Source organism: Rhododendron vialii, chromosome 1a (assembly GCF_030253575.1).
Source record: "Rhododendron vialii isolate Sample 1 chromosome 1a, ASM3025357v1".
Lineage (NCBI taxonomy): Eukaryota > Viridiplantae > Streptophyta > Magnoliopsida > Ericales > Ericaceae > Rhododendron > Rhododendron vialii.
This window is the reverse complement of record NC_080557.1, coordinates 39,531,823-39,553,769: the sequence shown is the minus strand read 5'-3', so window position 1 is coordinate 39,553,769 and position 21,947 is coordinate 39,531,823. Positions and strand designations below refer to the sequence as shown.

Genomic DNA, 21,947 nt, shown 5'->3' with positions numbered 1-21,947 from the left:
CAGTGCCATAATGATCCTTGTCTCTCTTCCCCATGAATTCAAAACGGCCAACTGGGTGTTTTGCTACCGCTGAAATTAGGGTAAAATTTTCGCCAAAAAAGATAAATATCAATTCATCAGATCCACTTGTGTACTGCACCAATGGTTCGAGAAGGGAATGACTGCGGTGTCCCTGGTCATTTTGGGGACACCGTAACTTTTGACATAACAAAACTATTATGAGTATAACCAAAATCCATTATGAGCATAACCAAAACCATTATGAGCATAATAGAACCATAGCAAGACATAACTTGTTTGTTATGCCTTGGTTGAGTTTGGTTATGTCTTGGTTGGTTTTTTGGATATTCCTTGATTATACCTTGTTTGGGTTCGGTTATGCTTGTAATGGGTTTTAGTTATGCTCATAATGGTGAAGTTATGCCAAAAATTACGGTATCCCCAAAATAACCGGGACACCATAGCATCATCCGTTAGAGAATCGAGTTTTTTTTTGTTTTGTTTTGTTTTGGGGTGTTCGGGAGGAGATGAGACTAAATAGTCTTGCGGGTAGTTTTACAAAAGTTCTAATTAAAGGAGTTTTTTTTTCCTTTGTATTTTGTGAAGGAAAAAAGTCCCTTTAGTGATGAAAAAAAGATCATTAGTACTTTTAACACTTTTGTAAACTAGGCCCTTACAACATTGTCTAAAATAACTCAAACCCATAGGATAATCCCCAAACCAGCCAACACAAAAATGCCTAACCGATCGAGGGAGGGGAATCCACGCATACAATGAGGCCTTCCTTTCGAGTCTATTTACTTGTACATTTGAACTAGTTGAGAAGTTCGGTAATGTTTCATCTTCAATCAATAGATACCTAACCTACTTCAATACTTTTACATGGATGATCGATGAAAGGATATTGTAAAGCCTATGGAGACACTAACACTACGAAAAGTAATGTATGGGACACCGGACATGCTACTTCACCTGTCCATTAAGTTTAATTAAATTGTTCTATGGAGATATGCACAGCGGGGAGTCAGGGACATGAAATACATAAGAGAACGCGGCAGGGGGTTAAATATGTTAATTTTAAATTGCTGGGGGTAAATAAATAAATATTAATTCAAATATTTCGATTTAAAAATATATTATAATTTATATATGATGCTTGTACATACATATTGAAAGCTTAAACTTCTTTATAGAACTGTGTTTCCACAGGTTTAACATTAAAGTTAGTATATATATATATTGAAAGCTTAAACTTCTTTATAGAACTGTGTTTCCACTGGTTTAACATTAAAGTTAGTGTGTGTGTGTGTATATATATATATATATATATATATATATATATATATAGTCCCCTTCTTATAAGGACCACCTCATTTTAATAAAATACGGACCTTCCTTTCTCGATCGAATTTCGATGATACGAGCCGCTCAATGTGTTCAGAACATAATTTTAAGAGTACTCGCGAGGAATCAGCAAAAAAAAAGACAGGGAAGGGCTATCCGAGCAGTTTTTGTTTGTTTTTTATCGAACTGTTCAAATAAAAACTGCTCAAGTCAAGCCCTTCCTGGTCATTTTTTTTGATGATTTCTCGCGGGTACCCTTAAAATCACGTTATGAACACATTGAGCGGCTCGGATCATCGAAATCCGATCGGGAAAGATGAGAAATGGAGAGGTCCGCATATAAGGTTCTCATTTTAAGGTCTTTACTTAAAGATTTCTCTATATGAGTCCCCTTTTTATAAAAACCACCTCATTTTAATAAAATGCGGATCTCTCTTTCCCGATCGAATTTTGATGATCCGAGCAGTTCAATGTGTTCAAAACATGATTTTAAGGGTACTCGCGAGGAATTAGCAAAAAAAAAGACAGGGAAGGGCTATCCGATTAGTTTTTGTTTATTTTTTATCGAACGGTTCAAATAAAATTTGCTTAAATCAAGCCCTTCCTGGTCTTTTTTTTTGCCGATTTCTTGCGGTTACCCTTAAAATCACGTTCTGAACACATTGAGCAGCTCAGATCATCGAAATCCGATCGGGAAATGCGAGAAATGGGGAGGTCCGCATATAAAGTCCTCATTTTAAGGTCATTACTTGAAGATTTTTCTCTCTCTCTCTCTCTCTCTCTCTCTCTCTATATATATATATATATGTATATATATATATATATATTTGTCGTATTTCATGCTTTGTCCATGTCCCCATTTAAATCGTGTTCGTGCCCTCAAGGCACCACCCATTGATAATTGAAAGCTCAACCTCCAAGTCGAAAAAGTTGAGGAGATGTTGAACCAAAGACCCATCGGCCAAGTTTTGTAATGTGTGGTGTAGAAGGGCCAATCTGATCTCCTTTTTCACCCTCCGTCGCGGTGCTTTTCGTGGGAGGTGTGGTGGTGGTTGGAGTGGGCGTGGGTGTGGGAGCTATTTGGGTCCACATGAGGGGTTGGATTTCGTGTGGTGGTAGTTCTACTTTCAGGGTTCCGGCCGGTTTTGGTCTAACGGCGTCGCGGAGCTCTGTCGGCTGGTGATGGTGAGATTCCAGATAGGTTGTTTCTCTTGGGAGCAATCGTTTCTTGCTTAATGGTGGTTTGGTGTCAGCGGTCTTGGGGTGGCTGTTGCGGTTGAGCTTGTTGAGGCAACAATGGTTGTGATAGGACTAGGTTTTCTTTTTCTTATTTTTGGTTTCTCATTTTCGGGTTGGGCTTGTCCCATTAGGTGTGTTTGGGCTCTGGTCTTTTAGGTGTGGGCTTTGTTCCTTTGAGTGTCCTTGGTTGATTTCTTACCAATTGAGGGTTAGGGTCTTGGACTGGACACATGATTGTTCTCCTTCGTTCTATTAGTCTATTAGTCTTTGTAACAACTTCAAAAATTAATGAATTTTTCAAAAAAAAAAAAAGGAAGGGGCAAAGGGCACTAGCAGATAGTTTTCGATGCTAAGGGTCTTTGATAGAAATAGAGTCCCAGCTTTTCATTGAGGCCTAAGTTCTTCCTTGGGCTTTTTATTGAGAGTAACCTATTTTTCTAAGCACACATAAATGGGCCTGATTTCGGGACCGGCTCTGTGTGCATTAGGAAAATGGGCCTCCTAAGCCGAATTAGCCGTAACAGGCCAAAAATGGTTTGACCTCTTTCTGAAGTCTTTCCCTTGGAGTGGGGCTTAAAGGCTTGTTTAGAGCAACCACAGCGGCTGCTCTTTTTGTGTTGCCATTTTTCAAAAATGACAAAAGAAATGACAACTACCGCTCGGCACCCACAAACTAAAAAAAATTTCAAATATGGGAAATACCATTTTATTCGCCAAATTTGAGAAAATATAGGGCAAAGTTGCCGTTTTGAATGAGAGAGAAAGAAAATTGAGAATGGCGAAATGGCATGAACGGGTGTAGCACCTTTGCCAATTTTTTTTGTTTGTTGACAAAATCACAATTCATTGCCAAAAAATAAGAATGGCAAGGATGAAATGACAAAAACAGGTGTGGATGCTCTTAGATATATATATTGGTCTTTTATAAGAATCGCCAAGGAAGGGGGAGTAGAGGCTAGGATTGCAGCAAGACAAGAAATACACAAGGCTGACCGTGATACTTGGACACACCACGTGGCCCTGTTTCTAGAAAACTTCATAAAATCCTTCTTTGGAATTAGCAAAGATTTTGTAATTTTTTGATTATCCAACTGAAATATTTTTAAAAAAAAGAGTCAAAATAGGTAAATTTTAAAGTTTATTTTTGCCTTTCTCAAAATATATCAAATTCGGTTAACTCTTTCTACTTTGAAATTACTCTTTGTGCTTTGAAATCAATTCGTACATGGATTTTTTTTTTGATCGGCTTCTTTTTCTCTCCCCTTTCCCTAGCCGGTTGTTTGTTCTCTCACTGCAGTTTTTGTTGCAGTTTTCTCCGTGCTGCGTCTCCTCTCGGGTGCCGATTGTCCGCTGGCTACCATTTCTGGGGGTAACCAGTTGTCCTAATAGCTAGGGGTTGTGGCGGTTGATGGAGGCGTGGCAGCAAAATCTCCTGCAGTTCTCTCCTCTTGAGCGTTTTCGGTTCAGGCCTAACAGCTAAGTGGAGACCTTGCGGACTGTGAAAAATGATATACGAAACGTTGGCGAGCGTTGTGTGTGTGTGTGTGTGTGTGGGGGGGGGGGGGGGGGGGGGGGTGTGTGTGGTGGCTTTATTCTCTAGCCGGCCCCTTTAACAATGTTACATTGTTATTCATGTTCGTAATGTTGTTGTCAACATTTTTCTTTATTTTCATGCCTTAGTTATTGTTTAAAAAAAAAAAAAAAGGAATCATAAATAATTTCATCTTCCTGGGCCTTCAATTATTTGAAGCAATGGAGACAAGGGAAGGCCCTACAAAGGAGCATATCTGGGAAGAGTACTGTACATAAAAGTAGTTCCACTAGATGCAAGTGCTCTTTGTAACTTTTTTTTTTTCTTCCCCTTTAGGGCCAAGCCATACAGAACAAATTAATTGCGACTCGAATTGTACTTAAGCTGCTTTAAACGGTGCCCGAATACCTCCAAAATTTACAAGTCAAAATTAGATGTTTATGGCAGCTATGCCTTGTGAAAAGGGGTATCCGATTCACATGACTTCGGAGAATAGTTCCATGACAAGTACTATTCTTCTTCCGTGACGGTTTGTTTATTTTTCATGTCACACTGTTCTCTTTGACTTACTTATTAAGCACGGGCATTGTAGCCATTTATTTATTTATTTTTTCGGAAAGTTAAGTTTTATAAGAGACCAAGGAAACAGCCTAGTCAATTACAGTAAATTATTCGTTTGTCAGCACGTTCAAATGGTTAATCTCAAAAATGTAATGCGAATTTAACAAAAAATTATAAAAAGTTGTTAAGAAAAAGAGAATTGACAAAAACCAAGCTTTCATTGATGTGTATCATTCATTATACATATAATAATAATAATATCATAGCCCTAGTATGCCCTTATATACGCTACAAGACTTGGTTACAAACAAACCTAATAAACAGTGGCGGAGCTATGTTGGGGTCGGGGGGGCCCCAGCTCTCCGAGCGACCGAATTTTAAAATTTTATTTTTGTATATATTTGATTTTGAATATTTTTTATAATTATTTGCGTATAGCTACTAGAAATCTTAATAATTTCGGTTCGATTTGATAAAAAATCGGTTATTTTACATTTTCATTTCTCAATTTCTTTCATAAATAAAAAATAAGCATGTGATAGTTGAAATAGCCTAAAGAATCATTTCAATATACAAATGTAATGAATTGAAAAATAAAAACTTTATGATATAATAAATATACATTCTGATAAAGAATATATGTATGTTAAGCCAGCCGTCCTGGGATCAAAATTCTGATTCCACCATTGAACCTAAGTCAACTAGGAAACATGCTTTATAAGGAACCAACTCACCAAGACTGACTAGAAAAATATGAATATAAACTAAAAGGAAACATGAATAATAAAGCCTATCAACTTTTTGAAAAAAATCAAGAGAAATCAAGAGGAGCACAATCAGGAGAAGCAAGGAAGAAAATCGAGAGAAGCCGGGAGCAAGAACTAGGAGAACCTGGGAAGAAAACTAGGAAAAAAAAAAACGGCCATCAGCGAAAGAAACCATGACAATAGAGATTTAAGATGAAATCCGAGTGCCTCTGATACCATGTTAGATTTATTGGAAGGTTCCAACATAAAACCAATTGACAATAAATGGAGTAGCCTCTAGAATATACTAAGTTTGAGTGTCTTAGATGAGTAATGTGGGATAAAGCCTAACACCTCACCTCACAAAAGTTACGATCAAAAAGATGGACCGCTAGATTTACGCCAAACTGCCCCCAATATCAGATCTAAAACATGTATAATATCTGTTTTGGTATTTTGGCAATGTGGGACTTGGCCTCGGGCGCACGCACACGTATATGATTCTCCTTATCGCAAATTTGATGATCTCTCCCTCTCTCACTTAATTGTTGGGCTTGTGAAAACTGATTCGATTTTAATCGCGCCCCGCTGAGACTTTTGGATTGGTTCGACTTGAAAAGGGGTATTACGGTAATTGGTGATTTGCGTTTTTTTCTCTGTGTACGTCTTGTGTGATTGTTTTCTCTTCTTGATTGTTACTCGCGATTGTGTGTTTGTTTTATTCTCAACATCCCTCCCTCTCACAGACACATGCGAAATTTGTAGTCAAACAACTCACCATTTGTTGGTTCCACTTCCAAGTTCCAAGTCCTTTTATTTATGTGTACAACAATACATCAAAATAGAGCTAAATAGCTAGAGACACAGCCATATGCATACATACTCCGCAGTTGAACTTGGACCCCCGAGCCACAGTACCCAAATTATAAGACATGAACGAAACAAAAGTCTAAAACCCAAACCCAATACAAACAGAAATCTCCAAAGGGTCAGGTTTAGAAACTGCCTAAAGAAACTCCTGAGGAACTTTTAGGACATGACTTAGTTACTAACCAACCAACCAGCTAGCTAACTAACTAAAAGAGGGTCTTTTAAGGCTTATTACGATGCTGAGTGTAAATGTAATCCAGGTGAGCCTCTGCAACCATCCTCCTCTTGGCACACTCTTCATCATCATCTCCACTGTTACAATCCTCCAACCCCATCAGCTGCTGCAAGTTAGAGTTCCAAAACTCAATAAAAAGTTGGAAAAAAGAAGGAGAAGAAGAAAGTAGTTCCAAATAGGCCACAGAGTTGTTTACAAATTAAAATAGCATGAAAAAGAAGAAGATTATTACATCCAAAGAATCAATTTCTTCTCTTTCTGCAAGATAAGCCGCTTCCCCTGCAAAAGATGTGCAAATTTGCTTTAGTTTCGTAGACAGGACTATTGAGGTGATTAATTACATGTACATGAATGATGCTGATGAACCTTGTTTGGATTCTAGGAAACGGGCCAATGAGGGTGAGGTGTTGATCATGAGGAGAAGAAAGAAGAACAGAATAGCAATGGCATGGGCAGTTTTCTTCATTCTTGTTCTCGTTTAGCTTCAGAGAGAGAGAAAGAGAGAGAGAGAGAGAGAGAGTTTTAGTTGGAGGTTGGGGGTTTGGAAGCGGTCATATGCCTGGCATAAATACATGCAAAGAGGGAGGCAATTACTCTTGCATAGTGTTTTTTTAAATTTTTTTGCCAATATTGTACACATTAGTGGAGGTTACCGGAAGCTATCCATAGCCCTGCACATCAAATGCCTCTACCAAGGTTCAAACCCTGACCTTCTTTGTAAGAATACATAACTGCTGAGCTACAAACCCTTTACACTTGCATATTTGCATCACATGAATTCCCTAAATATGACAGTTACATAGAGTGCTTACAAGTACCATACAACACGGGGCCCAACCCACCATCATCATTTGATAAGTATCCATCCTCATGTGACACCACCAATATTCTGATTCAGAGAGAGGGAGAGCTTGCTTTTAGTCATTTTAAAGCTAGTGGTCCATGTGTTAGTCCAAAGAGTTTTTTTTTTATCCCACTCGACGATCGGAGTGTTCGGATTAACTTACGTGCATCTTAACTGATCTTTTTTTCGGTTCAGTTAAAACTGGCCATCCATACCGAAATAAAAAAATTTACAAAAAATTACTTTATTAAAGTCTGACCTCTAAAATTGAACGCACATAAAACCTCAAGAATGGAACAGCGGTAAAGTCCGGACAGTTTTACAAATATCAAGGTGTAATAGTGGCTGACAGTGCCAACACAAGTCAACCTTTTGGATATGCTCATGATGGCTGTTTCCCATCATCCCATGTTTTATGTTTCAATACAACATGTTGCCACGTATCAGAAATTTGATTGTCTAATAATTCTGTGCGGGCAGTACAGGGACTAATATATACTCCCTCCCACGGCTGAGATGTCGGATGAAATCTAACGGCCGAGATTAGAAATCCGCATGGGATCCCTCATAGGGAGGAGACTAATTATTCTGTACGGGCAGTACAGGGACTAATATACACTCTTCTCAATTACTCTATTTATTGGCTTTAAGCTTGTTCTCTTGTTATGCATCTCTAGTGAAATGTTTAACACCTTATCCAACTAAAATTTCCATTTCACAGCTTTATATTTTTTATTTTCGACGGCTCGTTGATGTGCTTAGAATTACTCCTATGCTTCATTGGCAATGTTGTTATCACGAAATACGAAAACGAGTAAAAAATGCAGCGATGAACCGGCTAGCTGTTCGATTACGTCACTTAAATAAAGATGGATTATCTTTAAAGGGAGAGGAGATTATGCTTCTCTTTATGGGAATTTGAATCTTTTTTATGCTTGCTGATCAGGAAATACAACAGTGGTTAGCAAAGCTGTCCGTAATCGGGTTTGGATTCTGTGGATCGATATATTCTTTCATGGAAAGTAAATCTCTGGAGAATTGTGCTATACTATACAAAGGATCTGTGTGGTGGTACCATACAAATCTGATCCGAAAAATTGCATTCATAAAGCATTACAGATCGACTATAGGATAAGACCGCGGCTTTGGAATTTGATTCTTTAGTTCTTCTGCATTTATTTATTTTTGCTCTAGTCAGGACTAAGCTTTCTGGTGAACTCAAGCAGTAGAGCTATTTTGATGTACTTCCAAGAACTGGTCCATTTTGCCCATCAAATCCTATTCTGATAATAACTTGGGCTAAGGCTATCCACAGTGGTATAATAAAAAATGAATAACCAAAAGTTGACACATCAGCTTTTGATTATTCACTTAAGAGATTACTAAACTTAACAACGTTGAGGTTCACAATGGTCACTTCTAGTCCATAACCAAAATAAGAAGTCCACTACAATTTCACACAATCTATCTCTCCCCCTCTGTTTCCCGCCATTCACTTCCCTCCATTATATTTTTTTTTTGGCAAAAATATATCAAACATATGGTGTTCTTCATAGTGTTATTTATCAAAACAACACCGAAACTTTTTTTTTTCTTCCTATTCTTGTAGCCTATATCACAAATCCACCACTATCTTAATCTTTCAAAAAAAATCAGATGTGTTCTTGAAATTGTAAAATAATGCAAGGTTCTTTCTTTTCTTTTTTTTGCAAGGTTCTTCATTTACTAAACTATAAGGGGAGGAACAAAAAAGAATAACCATTTTTTCGTCGAAAAATTTATTTATTTTGCTAAAAAGTAATTATTTCTCAAAATACTTCGGTAAAAGTAAAAAAAAAAAAAATTCCGATTTCTCTCGTCGAGATGAATCAATAACTCATAAAAGTTTGGCACAAAATTAACAAATGTGAAAAAAAAAATCAAATAAAGACAAATTTCAGATTTAAGTTAAGTTCATAAGAATGCAGCCTAAAATAGAAACGGGAAAGAAGAGTGAAATACCGTAATTCGGTAACGATGGGTTAAATTGTAGATGATCAAGAAATATGAGCTTCACTTTTGAAAGAAAAGAAAGAGAAACAGTTTGTGGTTGAAGTGAAAAAGATATAGAGCAGGTGAAGAAGAGAAAAAGAAAATACTAGTTGAAATACGCGTGTAAATAAATTTTGGAACCAATTAACTTATGTGGTGTAGGGTTCACAAATTTTGATTATTGAAAAAGGTTGCTAGTTTTGGTTATCCAAAGCCTAAAATTTGATTATTTTTAAGGATGTTGTTTAGTTTGATTATACCATTGTGAGCCATTTTTTGCACAAATATTGTTAACTTTAACAACAGTTTACTTTTGATTATACCACTGTGGATGACCTAAGTAAGCATTCTTAGAGTTCTTTGCATGATATGAAAAGTGGTTTTTGTCGTAGTTAGCTGGGTTAAAATTAGTGCATCAACGGCCTGTTTGGATAGAGTAAAAGGTGGAGGGAAAAGATAAGAGGGGGTATATGGGGAGGCCCCACCCCTTATCCCCCGTTTGGCATCCGAATATTTTCCCCTGATAACTTTCTACCCCCTCATCGTTTCCCCCTGTTCGACGGTTTCTCCGGTGTTATTTTTGGGCTGCTCTGGAGTTCCCCAAAAATAATCCGGTTGTAGAGGGGTGATTTGTGGACGAATATACCCCTCGTTATCCCCTTTTCCCATCCCTAACCCTCGTCGTGTATCATTTCTGTTGCCGCCCATTTCTGGTCTGTGGAAGATAGGGTTTTGGTGGCGATTTGGTGGCGATTTGGTCGATTTCTGCTTCTGCGAACTCAGGTATGGCTTCCATTCGCGATGTAGGGTTTCTCACGCCCTCATCTTCATCATGCGATCTAGGGTTTGTCAGATCTGTTTTTGTGTTTGATTGTACGCAATTTAGTTCGCACGGCTGAAAAATGGAAACATCTCTGTCTGTGTGTGTTTGTGTGTTTAATTAGTGGTTTTATTATGGGTTTGGTTAGTGGTTTCATCTACGGTTTTGATCATATCAAAGAACATGTTGTGGGTTTCTGTACAAAGAAGGCTTGTCATTGTATAAAGCCTGAGTTTTTTGTTCTGTTAAAAAATAAATAAATAAAAACTTATCTAAATCTCATCCGAATGAGATTTGATTTATATAAGCCTTGACCCAGATTTTGTCATCTTAGGTTTTGGGCTTTTGTGGGTTTTTCCTCGGGCAAAGATAATCGGAATCATTTTTTTCTTGACAACAGAACCTTAGTCACGCCAAAAACCATCAGTAGATATGATTCAAAGTTCATTTATCTTACAAAAAAATAAAGTTGAAGATAAATATATTTTGAAGTCATTTTTAGCGGTGTTCAATTAATATGATTTCTAACTTGACATATGTCCGCGGAAGGATTTAAAAAGTGAATGTTTTGATCATTTCTACGAGTCTTGGTAAATAAATAAAACTGAGTGAAAAAAGTGTAATGCTTGGATTGGGTAATTTGGTTGGGTTTCGAACTGCATTTTCTGGTATGTTTGTTGGTTTAAAAGTGCAGGTTTTGGGTCTGATTACATATGCAGGTTTTGGTTGGGTTTTGTGCAAAGAATTTGGGCTGAGTTTGTGGGAAAAAACTATAGGATTTAATTGTGTTTGTGGCTGCATTTATGGGTTAAAAGTGGAGGTATAAACAAAACAAAAATCAAAACCTTAAACTCAAAAACAGAGGCCAAAACCCCCAGTTTTTAATCACAACTAGATGTAAAAACTGCAGTATAAACTGAACCAAAACCTGCATGTATAAACTAGTTGGCTACAGCTGCAAAAGTTGGTTTCAAACTGGAGGTTTTGGTTCAGGTTTTTGGGTGGCTATAATGAAACATTTATATGAGCCAAATGGGCAGATGATATATACTGGGATGTTTAGTCACAAACAGAGACTAACACATGCAGTTTGAACCCACAAACAGAGGCCAGAACCTGCATGTATGGATGAACCAAAATCTATAGTTTTACCATGCTAACATAGGGATTTTGGTGATTGTTGGTGTTATAGCTAACCAATGTTAGGTCATTTGTTAATTGTTGAGTTAATTAGTAAAACAATGACCAATAGTAGAGTCTTAGACTTCCTTTTTGAGCTTAGTTTCAACTGCACTCTAAACCTTTCAGAACGTTTGTGAGCATAACCAGTTAAAGCGAAATTATGTGCTTGCATCTTTACATAAACCACCAATAAGAAGATTCATGATATGGCTATACTATGTGTCTGTTCTAAAATGCATGAAGCCCTTTTTTAGGTCTTTTACGATGCCTAGATTAAATAGAACAGAAATTAGGAGAAGAGAAGAGGAAGAGGCATTCATCACATTAACAATGTACATTCGTGCTGCAATGGGCGTGTTTCGGCTTTATTGCTTCATTCTGTCCACGGCACAATATCCCCGTCCTGAGTTGTCTCCAAATCCAAACTACTACCAGACCCAAGTAGATGCTGTGAATAGGCTCGTCAATGGTAATGAAGTAGATTGCCACGAGCAGCTGAGGGTAAATAGGCATACATTTTTTAGGTTGTGCTGTCTACTTCGAGGTGTTGGGTTAGGAGACTCGCGCAATGTTTGTCTTGAGGAGAGGGTAGCCATTTTTTTGTTTATCCTCGGTCACCATACAAAACAGAGGCGTACGAAATTGCACTTTTGGAGATCAATTGAAACTGTGAGCAGACATTTCAATGTCGTACTCCAAGGTGTCTTGCGCCTTTTCGACATGCTCCTAGTAAGGCCCGAGCCCGTACCTCCTAACTACCACGACAATAGATGGAGTTGGTTTCAGGTAAACTTTATTTCAATTGTTTGTAAATCTTTCATTTGCTTTTCTCTACTCGACCATGTCGATGTAGTATTAATTTTGTCATATTGATTTTGTCGTAGAATTGTCTTGGGGCATTGGACGGGACGTATGTGCCAGTTAATCCCCCGGCAATTGACAGGCCGTGCTATAGGTCAAGGAAGGGTTAGATTGTCACAAACGTTTTAGGTGTATGTAGTCGAGACCTAAAGTTTGTTTTCGTCTTGTCTGGTTGGGAAGGGTCGGCCACTGACTCTAGGATCTTGGCGAATGCCATTTCAAGACCCGATGGTTTGAAAGTCTCCCGTGGTATGTGTCAATTCCTTAGTTCACCTTTCTTTCACTCTATTCCTAGTATCAACCCTTCCTTTAATGTCGTAACTTCCATTTCGTACAGGACATTACTACTTTGTGGATGCCGGATACCAAAATTCCGAGGGTTTTCTAGCACCGTACCGCGGGCAACGATATCACATTAACATTTGGAGGCAAGGTCACATGCCAACTACGAAAGAGGAGTACTTCAACATGAAGCACTCCGCTGCTAGGAATGTGATTGAGAGAAGCTTTGGTGTCTTGAAGATGCGGTTTGCAATATTGAGGTCTCACTCGTATTACCCCATTAGGACTCAAACACGTATCGTCACAGCATGTTGCCTTCTCCATAACCTCATCAAAAGAGAGATGCCCAATGATCCCATTGAGAACGAGTACACAGCATGGGAACGTGATCACATACACGATGTCGAGCTAGATGATCACATCACTACCATAGAGACTTCCAATCAATGGACCGGGGAGAGGGATGCATTGGCTACAGCCATGTACAACCATTGGCTAGGAACTGGTGGGGGACAAGAGGTTTTCCCACCATGAGAAAGTTTGTTTAGTGTATTTGTATGAAGTATTTGAAGAACTTATGATGAAAACATTCTAATTGCGGTTTAAAGAACTTTTATGATGTAAACATTCTATTTGAAGAACATTGTAGTAACTTGATTGTAATTCGATTCTGGTTTGTAGTTCATAATACACTTGTTAAATAATCATTTATTGTCGAACCAAAAATCCATTTTCAGCAATGGATACCGAACAAGGTCATGTGCCTACAAGAAAGGCTTCAAAGACACGTAGGGTGTGGAGGAAATCCGAAGAAGATGCCCTCATGAAATGCATGCTAACTGAATTGTGTGATAAATGGAAGGCGGACAATGGGTTCAAACCCGGATTCTTCACCTTACTTGAGAAAGAGATGGAGAAGGTCAAGCCGGAGAGCAAACTTAAGGCCTCCCCCCACATTGACTCTAAAGTCAAGTATTGGAGACAAACATATGCCAAAATTACCAACCTTCTAAAACTTAGTGGTTTTGGGTGGGACCATGTCAACAAAAGGATTGACGTGGATGATGAAGTGTGGAAAATCTACGAAGAGGTAATTTCCAATGCTTTAATTGATATGTTATGGCATGGGATCATGTACTAAAATTGTAATGTTCGTGTAGGCGTACCCTAAGAAGGCCAAAGAGATTGCTGGGAAGCGTTTCCCTTACTTTGAAGATTGGGAAATTATCTTCGGAAAGGATAGGGCTAATGGGGAAGGAGCGGAGGTTCCTTCGGAAATGGCGCGACCACAACAAAATGAAAATGTCATGCCTAATGATTCAATTGAGCCGAATGAGGATTGCTACTATCCATTCTTCGGTGAAGAATTTCATCGTACCCCCACAAGTGGACTCTCGGAGATGTCCAATGAAATTCCTTTGGGCTCGACACCTCCACTCTCCACAGCTCCGGCTTCCACACCTCCGGTCTCCACAACTTCAAACTCCGTACGTCGTACATCACTCCCGACATCCACTCCCCAAACCTCTACTCCTCCGGCCAATTCCGGAACTCAAAAGGGGAAGAAGAGGACACGGATGGGTGATGTGGGATCCCTCGCTGCAAGTATGGAGGTATGGCTAGAAAAAAGTGATAGCCATATGGAGAAAATGACCGATGACATGGGCTATTCGAACAAATTATCCGCTCGCCGCACTCAAGTGCCTCTTGAGCTTGAAAAGCTTGACCTTACCGATACCCAACGCTTTAGGTTAGGTGCCATCATATGTGCGGCGGAAGACAGGTTGGACCTATTCTATGGCATCAAAGATCATCAAAAACAAGCTTGGGTTGAGGCCGTGTTGGATGGTCTCATCTTTGGTCCCGTGTAGCCATGAGGGGGAAGAAGTAGAAGTAATACAATGTTATTTTTTGGTAGTGGCCGATCGTTAACTCTTATATATATGGCCCATTTTTGAAGTGGCCAATCCATCACTCCTATACATGTGGTCCCTTGTCATATTAAGAGCCTTTTGTTCTACAAACAATAATTGATAAGCTCTTGTAATGTAATGTACTAATGTGAACAACTTATCCTATGTACTGCTAAAACAATGGTCGTTTGATGATGTTGATGTTTGTGTTATACGAATGCAGGTTTCTAGGTAACTCATGTTGCATTGTACTTATGTTTATGGGCAATGATGAAATAATTTCACTATTAATGAAGGTAGATACCGTGGCGGGGTAACATTAGTTGCAGCCATGAGTACCTTTACGATTCTTATTCATTGTCTGAGCCCAATCCATTATGGCCTCTGTTTGTGTGTTAAAACTGCAGAGTTTGGTTATGTTTTGTGGCTGCATCTGGGTTCACTATGTTATGATACATGGAGGTTGTGGTTTTGTACCTGTGTGTGTTGAGTTTGGAGCAGGTACTTGCAGGTTTTGGCCTCTGTGTATGGGTAAAACATGTAGATTTTGCTTGTGCTTATATGATGCAAGTTATGCTTATGTTTCTGATGGTTCTGTTTTACTGCTATCTATTTTTGCTAGCTATGGTTGTGGGTAATACCTGCAGGTTTTGGCAGGTTTTGCTTGTGCTTATGTGATGCAGGTTTTGCTTACGTTTCTGATGGTTCTGTTTTACTGCAGTTTATAGTTTGCTGGCTATGATGAAACCTCTCTGAGCCAAATGGATAGATGAGGTCAAAGTGTGTCAATGGATACATGAGATAAGCCTGCTGCATTTTGGTTTAGTTTTGTGCCTCTGGTTGATTTGGTTACAAACTGTTGGTGTTGGTATTTCTATGTTCCCATTGAAAACTGCAGGTTATGCACTCCAATTGTGGGTTAAAGCTGCAGATTTTGGTCACTTTTGGTGTGTTAAAACTGCTGGTTTTGGCCACTGTTGGTTCAGTTTTGTGGGAAAATAATTGGATAAACAGGTTCAGCTTTTTCTGGTTGTTCAGTTTTGTGGCCTACGGTTATGATTTGTTTTCTGCCATGGTTTGGTTCAGTTTTCTGGCTGTAATTTGGTTCAGTTTTGTGCCCAAATAGGTGCATGATTTGGTTCAGTATTTGTGGTTATGATTTGGTGCAGTTGTGTGATTGAGTATGTGGAACTGCAGGTTTGGTTATGTTTTGTGGCTGCAGGTTTGGGCTGTTTTCTGCCATGGTTTTGGCCTCTGCTTCGTGTGGGTTAAAACTGCTGGTTTTGGTCAGGTTTTGATTTTCTTTTTTATTTTGGAAGTGTGTCAACACTGGTGCAATTTTTGGCTGCCATTTGGTTGAGTAAAACCTGCAGTTTTCTGCCTGCATTTCTGGGTTTGGTCAAGAGGTTTTTGTTTACACTTTCTGACTCTGTTTATGGGTAAAACCTGCAGGTTTGTGGACTCTGTGGATGTGTCAAAACAGTTGGGGTTTGCTTATGTTTTACTGGCTGCATTTCTGAGTTATAACTGGGGGTTTTTTGTTTAGATCTTTGGGTGGCTATGATGAAAGTTTTCTGAGCCACCATCTGAACCAAAACCTGCATGTATATACTGAACCAAAATGGAGCCACAATCTGAACCAAAACCTGCAGTTTTAACCCACAAACAGAGGCCAAAACCTGTATGTGTGTGTGTGTGTGTGTGTGGCTGTGATGACAATTTAACAAGACACGTACGGGACTTAGGCGGGGCAACATGAGAGGGTCATTTGGCAACTCATGTTGCAGCCTAGTACCTTGAAAAATTTGTCTACTACTCTGAGCCAAATGCCTTAATTATGGTTTTGAACTCTTTATTAGCGATTGAGAGGCATGTGATGGCTTATTCATGTGATATTGGTAGGTAATCCTCCCGATCTTTTACGAATAAACCCTCATATGTCTCTCGATTCTTAACAGATAGTTAGAATATTTTATGAATAAGCCCTCATATGTTGGTGGCTATGATGAAACCTTTCTGAGCCAAATGGATATATGAGATAAAACTGTATCAATGTTTGTGGCCTATATTTATGTGTTAAAACTAAAGTATTTTGGTTCAGTTATGTGCCTACATTGTGGTTCAATTTTGTGGGATAAGCATAAGGTTTTGGTTCTAATTTTCTGAGTGAGTGTGTGTGTGTGTGTGGTGGTACAGGTTTTGGCTACCATTTGGTTCTGTGAGTGTGTGTGTGTGTGCCTACATTGTGGCAGAACCATAATGTACTTATGCAGCATTTTGGTTCTGTTTTGTGCTTTTGGCCTTTGTTTCATTTGGTTTAAAACTGCAAGTATTGGGCTCTGTTTGTTTCCATTGAAAACTGCATGTTTTGTACTATATCTGTGGGTTAAAGCTATAGGTTTTGGTCACTATTGGTACATGCAGGTTGTGTTTTATGCTCAGGTCCTGTTTTGTGCTCAGTTTTGGTACAGTTTTGGTTAAGTTTTGGCTTTGCTCATGTATCTGCTACAGTTTTTTTTCAATTTAAGCGGTGCTTATCTGTTTTGGTTCAGTTTTGGTTATCCTTCTCTGTTTTGGTTCAGTTTTTGTTGAGTTTTGGTTGTCCTTATCTGTTTTGGTTGTGTTTTGGTTGGCCTTGTCTGTCTGGTATAGTTTTGGTTCAGTTTTGGCTCTCGTCATGTGTCTGCTACACTTTTGGTTCAATTTTGGTTTTGCTTGTCTGTTTGGTTCAGTTTTCGTTTAGTTTCTTCTCTTGATTATCTATTTGGTTCAGTTTTGTGGCCTATGGTTATGTTTTGCTCAAGTTTCTGCCATGGTTTTGGTTCAGTTTCCTGCACACAGATTGTGGTTTAGTAAAACCTGCAGGTTTTGGTTTAGTATTGTGGTTCTATTTGTGCTTCAAAACTGCATTGGTTGGTTCTGTTATGTGCCTTTGGTTCAGTTTTGGTGATGAGGTGTTGGTTTTTATATTGTGACTCAGTTTATGGGTATATACGTGCAGGTTTGTGGCCTTCTGTGTATATGTGAAAACTGTGGGGCTTTCCTAAAGTTTTGTGCCTGCATTCCTGAGTTAAAACTGGGGGTTTTTGCTCAGATTTTTGTGTGGTTATGATGAAAGTTTTCTGACCCACGAACTGAACTGAAACCTGCATGTATATACTCAATGAACATGCAGCCACAAACTGAGCCAAAACCTGCAACTTTAACCCACAAACAGAGGCCAAAACCTTTGTGTGTGCATATCTATGTATGTGGCTATGATGAAAATTTAACAAGACACGTTGGGGACTTAGGCGGGGCAATGTTTGAGAGGGTCATTTGGCAATTCATGTTGCAGCCTAGTCCTTGCAAAAGATGTCTACAAATCTGAGCTACATGTTTGCAAGTATTTGACTACAAAAGTTTGGTTATATATGGTACCATTGTTACTTGTGTCGTAGTTTGTGTCCTAAATGTGTCAATTGGCGATAATGAAATTTAAGCCAAATGCGGTTTTTTTTTTCCAACTATTTATTAGTGATTAAGGGGCATTTTGGTTCATGCGTTTGTGGTGACTTATAATGTTATTTTCGAATAGAATATTCAATGACAGGTGAAGAAAAAGACTATTATTGGGTGGTTTTCGTTGGGCGTAAGCCGGGCATCTATACAACTTGGGGAGAAGCTCAACTCCAAGTTAATGGATACTCAGGAAGCATGGCGAAAAGATACAAGACATTCGATGGAGCCGAAGAAGCATTGCTCAAGTTTCACGAGAAGAGATACGAGCTCACAAAGTTGGAAGCCAAAAGTTCCACATCTACAAGTGCGGTGGGACTTCAACATGAAATCAATGGATGCTGGTCGTTTGTTTTATGTTTTTTTTTAGGTTTCGTAGGTTGTATTTTGTTGGCACTTGTTCTCCATTCCGAATGAAGTTGGACGTTCCAATATTATGTAAAATTCACATGTTATGAACGGAGACAAGTTGTAATTTATTTTAAATGACGACGTTTTAACATTATATTTGAACATCATGAACAGAGATAACAAATGACATAACATCCATGAATAATGCTATTTATTTTTCCGCTATCTTGACCTACTCCTCGGGCTCTTCGGGAGGAGGAATGAAGCAAACACGCCAATCTTCAAACAGTGGAAATTGAACATCTCTTGCCTCCCTAGCTTGTTTGTTAACCTAAGTCAAAATGAAAAAATTAAGAACAAAAAATATCTTCACATTTCACAAAAATTTATAACACTTTATTAAGTCTTACTTGGACGAATGCATCCCAAACGTCGTCTTCAGCCACCACAATGTTTTGACTTGCATCCCATTCAAACCCGGGACGATCAAGTAGGTTGACAATGATGAAGCAAGTACGGCGCCACTTCTTTATCTTCGCTTCTATATGCCATTCCTCAATGCTAGCATCGGGAAAATCATTGTTCATGAAACGTTTCAAGTAGCTCGTGTAACTTGGACGAAAGTGTCCACTGCTGGTGGTCCACAATCGGGACACCGCCATTGATTTCAGTTCCGAAATCAACAGCATCTCCTCAGCCTGGACCCAATTGTGACGAGGAGGCGGACGACTAGCCATACAACTAAAAAGAAATATGAAACAAGTTATTGTAATTGAAATTATTGAATGAGTTTGAACCAAGTTTGCTTGCTATTTATAACCAAAAATTCAACAACTATTCAACTACATATCCACCATTCAAAAATATATCCACCATTCACCATTCAACCAACTTTCACTTTCATTCAATCTAAAATCATACATTCCATTCAAATCTATCCTAATTTGTTTTTTCATTAAAACAAACAAAAACAATTTCCAAAAAATAAAAATCATACATAAATACGAACAATTTATATTAAAAACGTTTTTTAATATAAATTTTATAGAATATACGTTTTTTAATAAATTCATTTTCTAATACTTCCAATTGTGCAAAATTGCTTAAATATATTGATATTTAAATTTATATACTGGTTTTAATACATAATCAAATATAACTCTGCATATGGGCAAAATAGTAATTTGACATTTTTTCCCATCATGCACCCCTTCTTATCCCCCCATTCTATAAACCATCCAAACGAAATTAAATTTTATCTCTCTTTTTAATACCCCATCCAAACCACGTATTATTTTATCCCCCCTTCATATACATCAAATCAACGTGGGCCAACCCATCAAAATTAATACCCCATATTATCTTATCCCCCTTCATATTTTTTACCCCCAATTTTTTTCCCGCATCCAAACAGGCCCCAAGGTGTAGAAGTGTGCCTATTAGAAAGACAAATCGTAATGAAGATACTACTGGTAACAGATGAAATGCTAAAATGGGACCGCGTAGAGAGTTTGCAAAACATTTAAACGGGACGGGACAGTGGAAAGTGGCAATGGAAATACAAAACATTTCATCGATATATTCTTCTGATGAAATGCTTTCTGTTTTGTTAATGTAGGGTATACTGGGCTAGTTTAGTTTGCGCACACCTCGGATTAAACCCTTGGCCATGCCCTTAAACCATAGTTCTGAATACCGTTTCGGACAGGATACCGATTTTCCTACTGGTACGGTACGTACCGGTACCGGTTAGGTACCGGGTACCGTTTCGAATTTACCGCAACTACAATATATATAATAATTATATGTAATTATAATTCAAAAAAAATCCCCCATATTATACAATTCATCATAAAATATCTCTACTAGAGATTCTCTAGTCCCACATTGCTTAGTAGGGCTGTTACTCGAAACCGGAAAATCGATCGAAACCGGAAAAACCGGACCGGACCGAATTTTATAAACCGGTTGAATAATTTCGATTCGGTTCCGGTTTGTAAAATTTTATAAACCGAAAAAATAATTTCAATCCGGTTTATGTGTTTTAAAAACCGGTTGAAACCGGACCGGTTATATATATGTATAATATATACATATATAATATGTATAATATATACATATATATATAAAAATATAGGAGATGGGTTGAATTATGGGTTTTTGGTTGATATTTTGTGGTGTATATTGGTCTAATAAATATATTTATTATATAAAAACTTTTTTTATGGGTTTTTTTTATGTATTGGGCTCAAAATTGATCCTTTTTTGTTGGGCCCAAAAAAAAATGGTTGAATTATAGATTTTTGGTTGATATTTTATGGATTGAATTGTGAATTTTTTGATGTGTTGAGTAAAAAATATGGCCCATGAATGAAAACCGGATAAACCGGACCGAAACCGGTTGAACCGGTTCAAACCGGACCGGTTTTATCTCAACCGGTTTCGGTTTCTAAAAATCTTAAACCGGATAACTGGTTTCGACCGAAAAATACACTCAAACCGGTCGAAACCGGACCGGTATCACCCCTATTGCTTAGTTACAAAACTCTTTTCCACTTTAAATGACTTTGCACACTAGTGAACTTGTGAATGAGAACCCAATAAGAAGTCTTGCGCGCTTGGGAAAATGTGCCATGGCCGAAGACAATTTGAAAAAACTGATTCGGAAACCAATTAACCGGATGCGCGTCACGAGTTATTCGTGCGCAAGGGGAGCAAATCCGGGATCTAAGCCTCGCGCACGTACTATGGTTAAGCCCGTGTTTGGCTAAAATTTTTAAAAACGTTTCTTTATTTTTTTGGGCCTGAAATGTGGCCGGAAAGGCCGGTATCCCAATACCGGCCGGTATTTCCCGAAAAGTCCGGTACCGGCCGGTATTGAGACCGGAATGAAATTGGGGGGTTAGAGTACCGGTTCTTCGTCAAAACGGTACGTACCGGCCGGTACGGAACGGTATCCATAACTATGCCTTAAACCTTGCGGCCATGCTGTTGCACCTTGCAGCCACATACTCTTAACATTGCGGCCACTAGTCTAACCTCGTGGCCACAGTACTCAAACCTTGTGGTCGATACCTTGTGGCTGCGAAGATCGATTAAGATGTGAAATCTTGGGGGTTTAGGTCTCAGATAGATAGGAGTATTCGAGCTGATGCTTTATTACATCTATTCTAAAATACAGTAGCAGTTTTTCTTGGGCAAGATCTTTTCTTAAATCTGTTCTATTTCTAAATTCTAATCCATGGTGTGGTAGAAGGAGGAGCTCCGAGAAGCAAAGCTCGATCACCAGAGCTGCGCTATTCCAAATTCCAAATTCCCAAGGCACTATGTCGTTTTACAAGGCATTATTCCAAATTCCCAAGTGCTAAATATGTTTCACATTAGGAAGTTTGTCAAAATTCTGTAGACAGTCGTAGGGGTGATAAACGATCTAAACGAGCCGAGCAAGCAGTTGATCAAGTTTGGTTTGAAAACTTAACGAGCTTCAAAAATATGTCCGAACTTAGTCTGTTTAGCAGACGAGCCGATCTCAAACGGGCTTTTAATCAAGCCAAATAAGCCAAATGAGCCAAATAGTAGCTTGCTCAAACTTGGTTTGAAATTTTTACGAGCTTCAAAAATTTATTCAAGTTTGGCTTG

General features: G+C 38.5%; 3 protein-coding genes across 4 annotated transcripts; 1 reads left to right on the top strand and 2 right to left on the bottom strand.

Moving 5' to 3' along the window:
• Positions 1 to 6,201: 6,201 nt before the first annotated feature.
• On the bottom strand, positions 6,202 to 7,269 carry LOC131333238 (putative phytosulfokines 6). 2 transcript variants are annotated; one of them, XM_058367667.1, is made up of 3 exons: positions 6,893 to 7,269; positions 6,759 to 6,805; positions 6,202 to 6,632 (listed from the first exon to the last, which is right to left on the bottom strand). In XM_058367667.1, the coding sequence occupies exons 1-3, from the start codon at positions 6,990 to 6,992 to the stop codon at positions 6,513 to 6,515; spliced, it is 267 nt and encodes an 88-aa protein (XP_058223650.1). In that variant the 5' UTR covers positions 6,993 to 7,269; the 3' UTR covers positions 6,202 to 6,512. The 2 variants fall into 2 exon arrangements, with proteins under 2 accessions (XP_058223650.1, XP_058223659.1); XM_058367676.1 differs by having other exon boundaries at positions 6,202 to 6,629; positions 6,893 to 7,125.
• Positions 7,270 to 12,374: 5,105 nt separating this feature from the next.
• On the top strand, positions 12,375 to 13,080 carry LOC131331485 (protein ALP1-like; the record flags this gene model as incomplete). Its single annotated transcript, XM_058365461.1, has 2 exons — positions 12,375 to 12,513; positions 12,602 to 13,080. Coding segments are annotated over 2 exons (618 nt in total), but the record flags the coding sequence as incomplete, so codon positions are not given.
• Positions 13,081 to 18,500: 5,420 nt separating this feature from the next.
• On the bottom strand, positions 18,501 to 19,055 carry LOC131333231 (uncharacterized). Its single transcript, XM_058367654.1, has 2 exons — positions 18,719 to 19,055; positions 18,501 to 18,639 (listed from the first exon to the last, which is right to left on the bottom strand). The coding sequence occupies exons 1-2, from the start codon at positions 19,043 to 19,045 to the stop codon at positions 18,541 to 18,543; spliced, it is 426 nt and encodes a 141-aa protein (XP_058223637.1). The 5' UTR covers positions 19,046 to 19,055; the 3' UTR covers positions 18,501 to 18,540.
• Between the last annotated feature and the right edge of the window lie 2,892 nt (positions 19,056 to 21,947).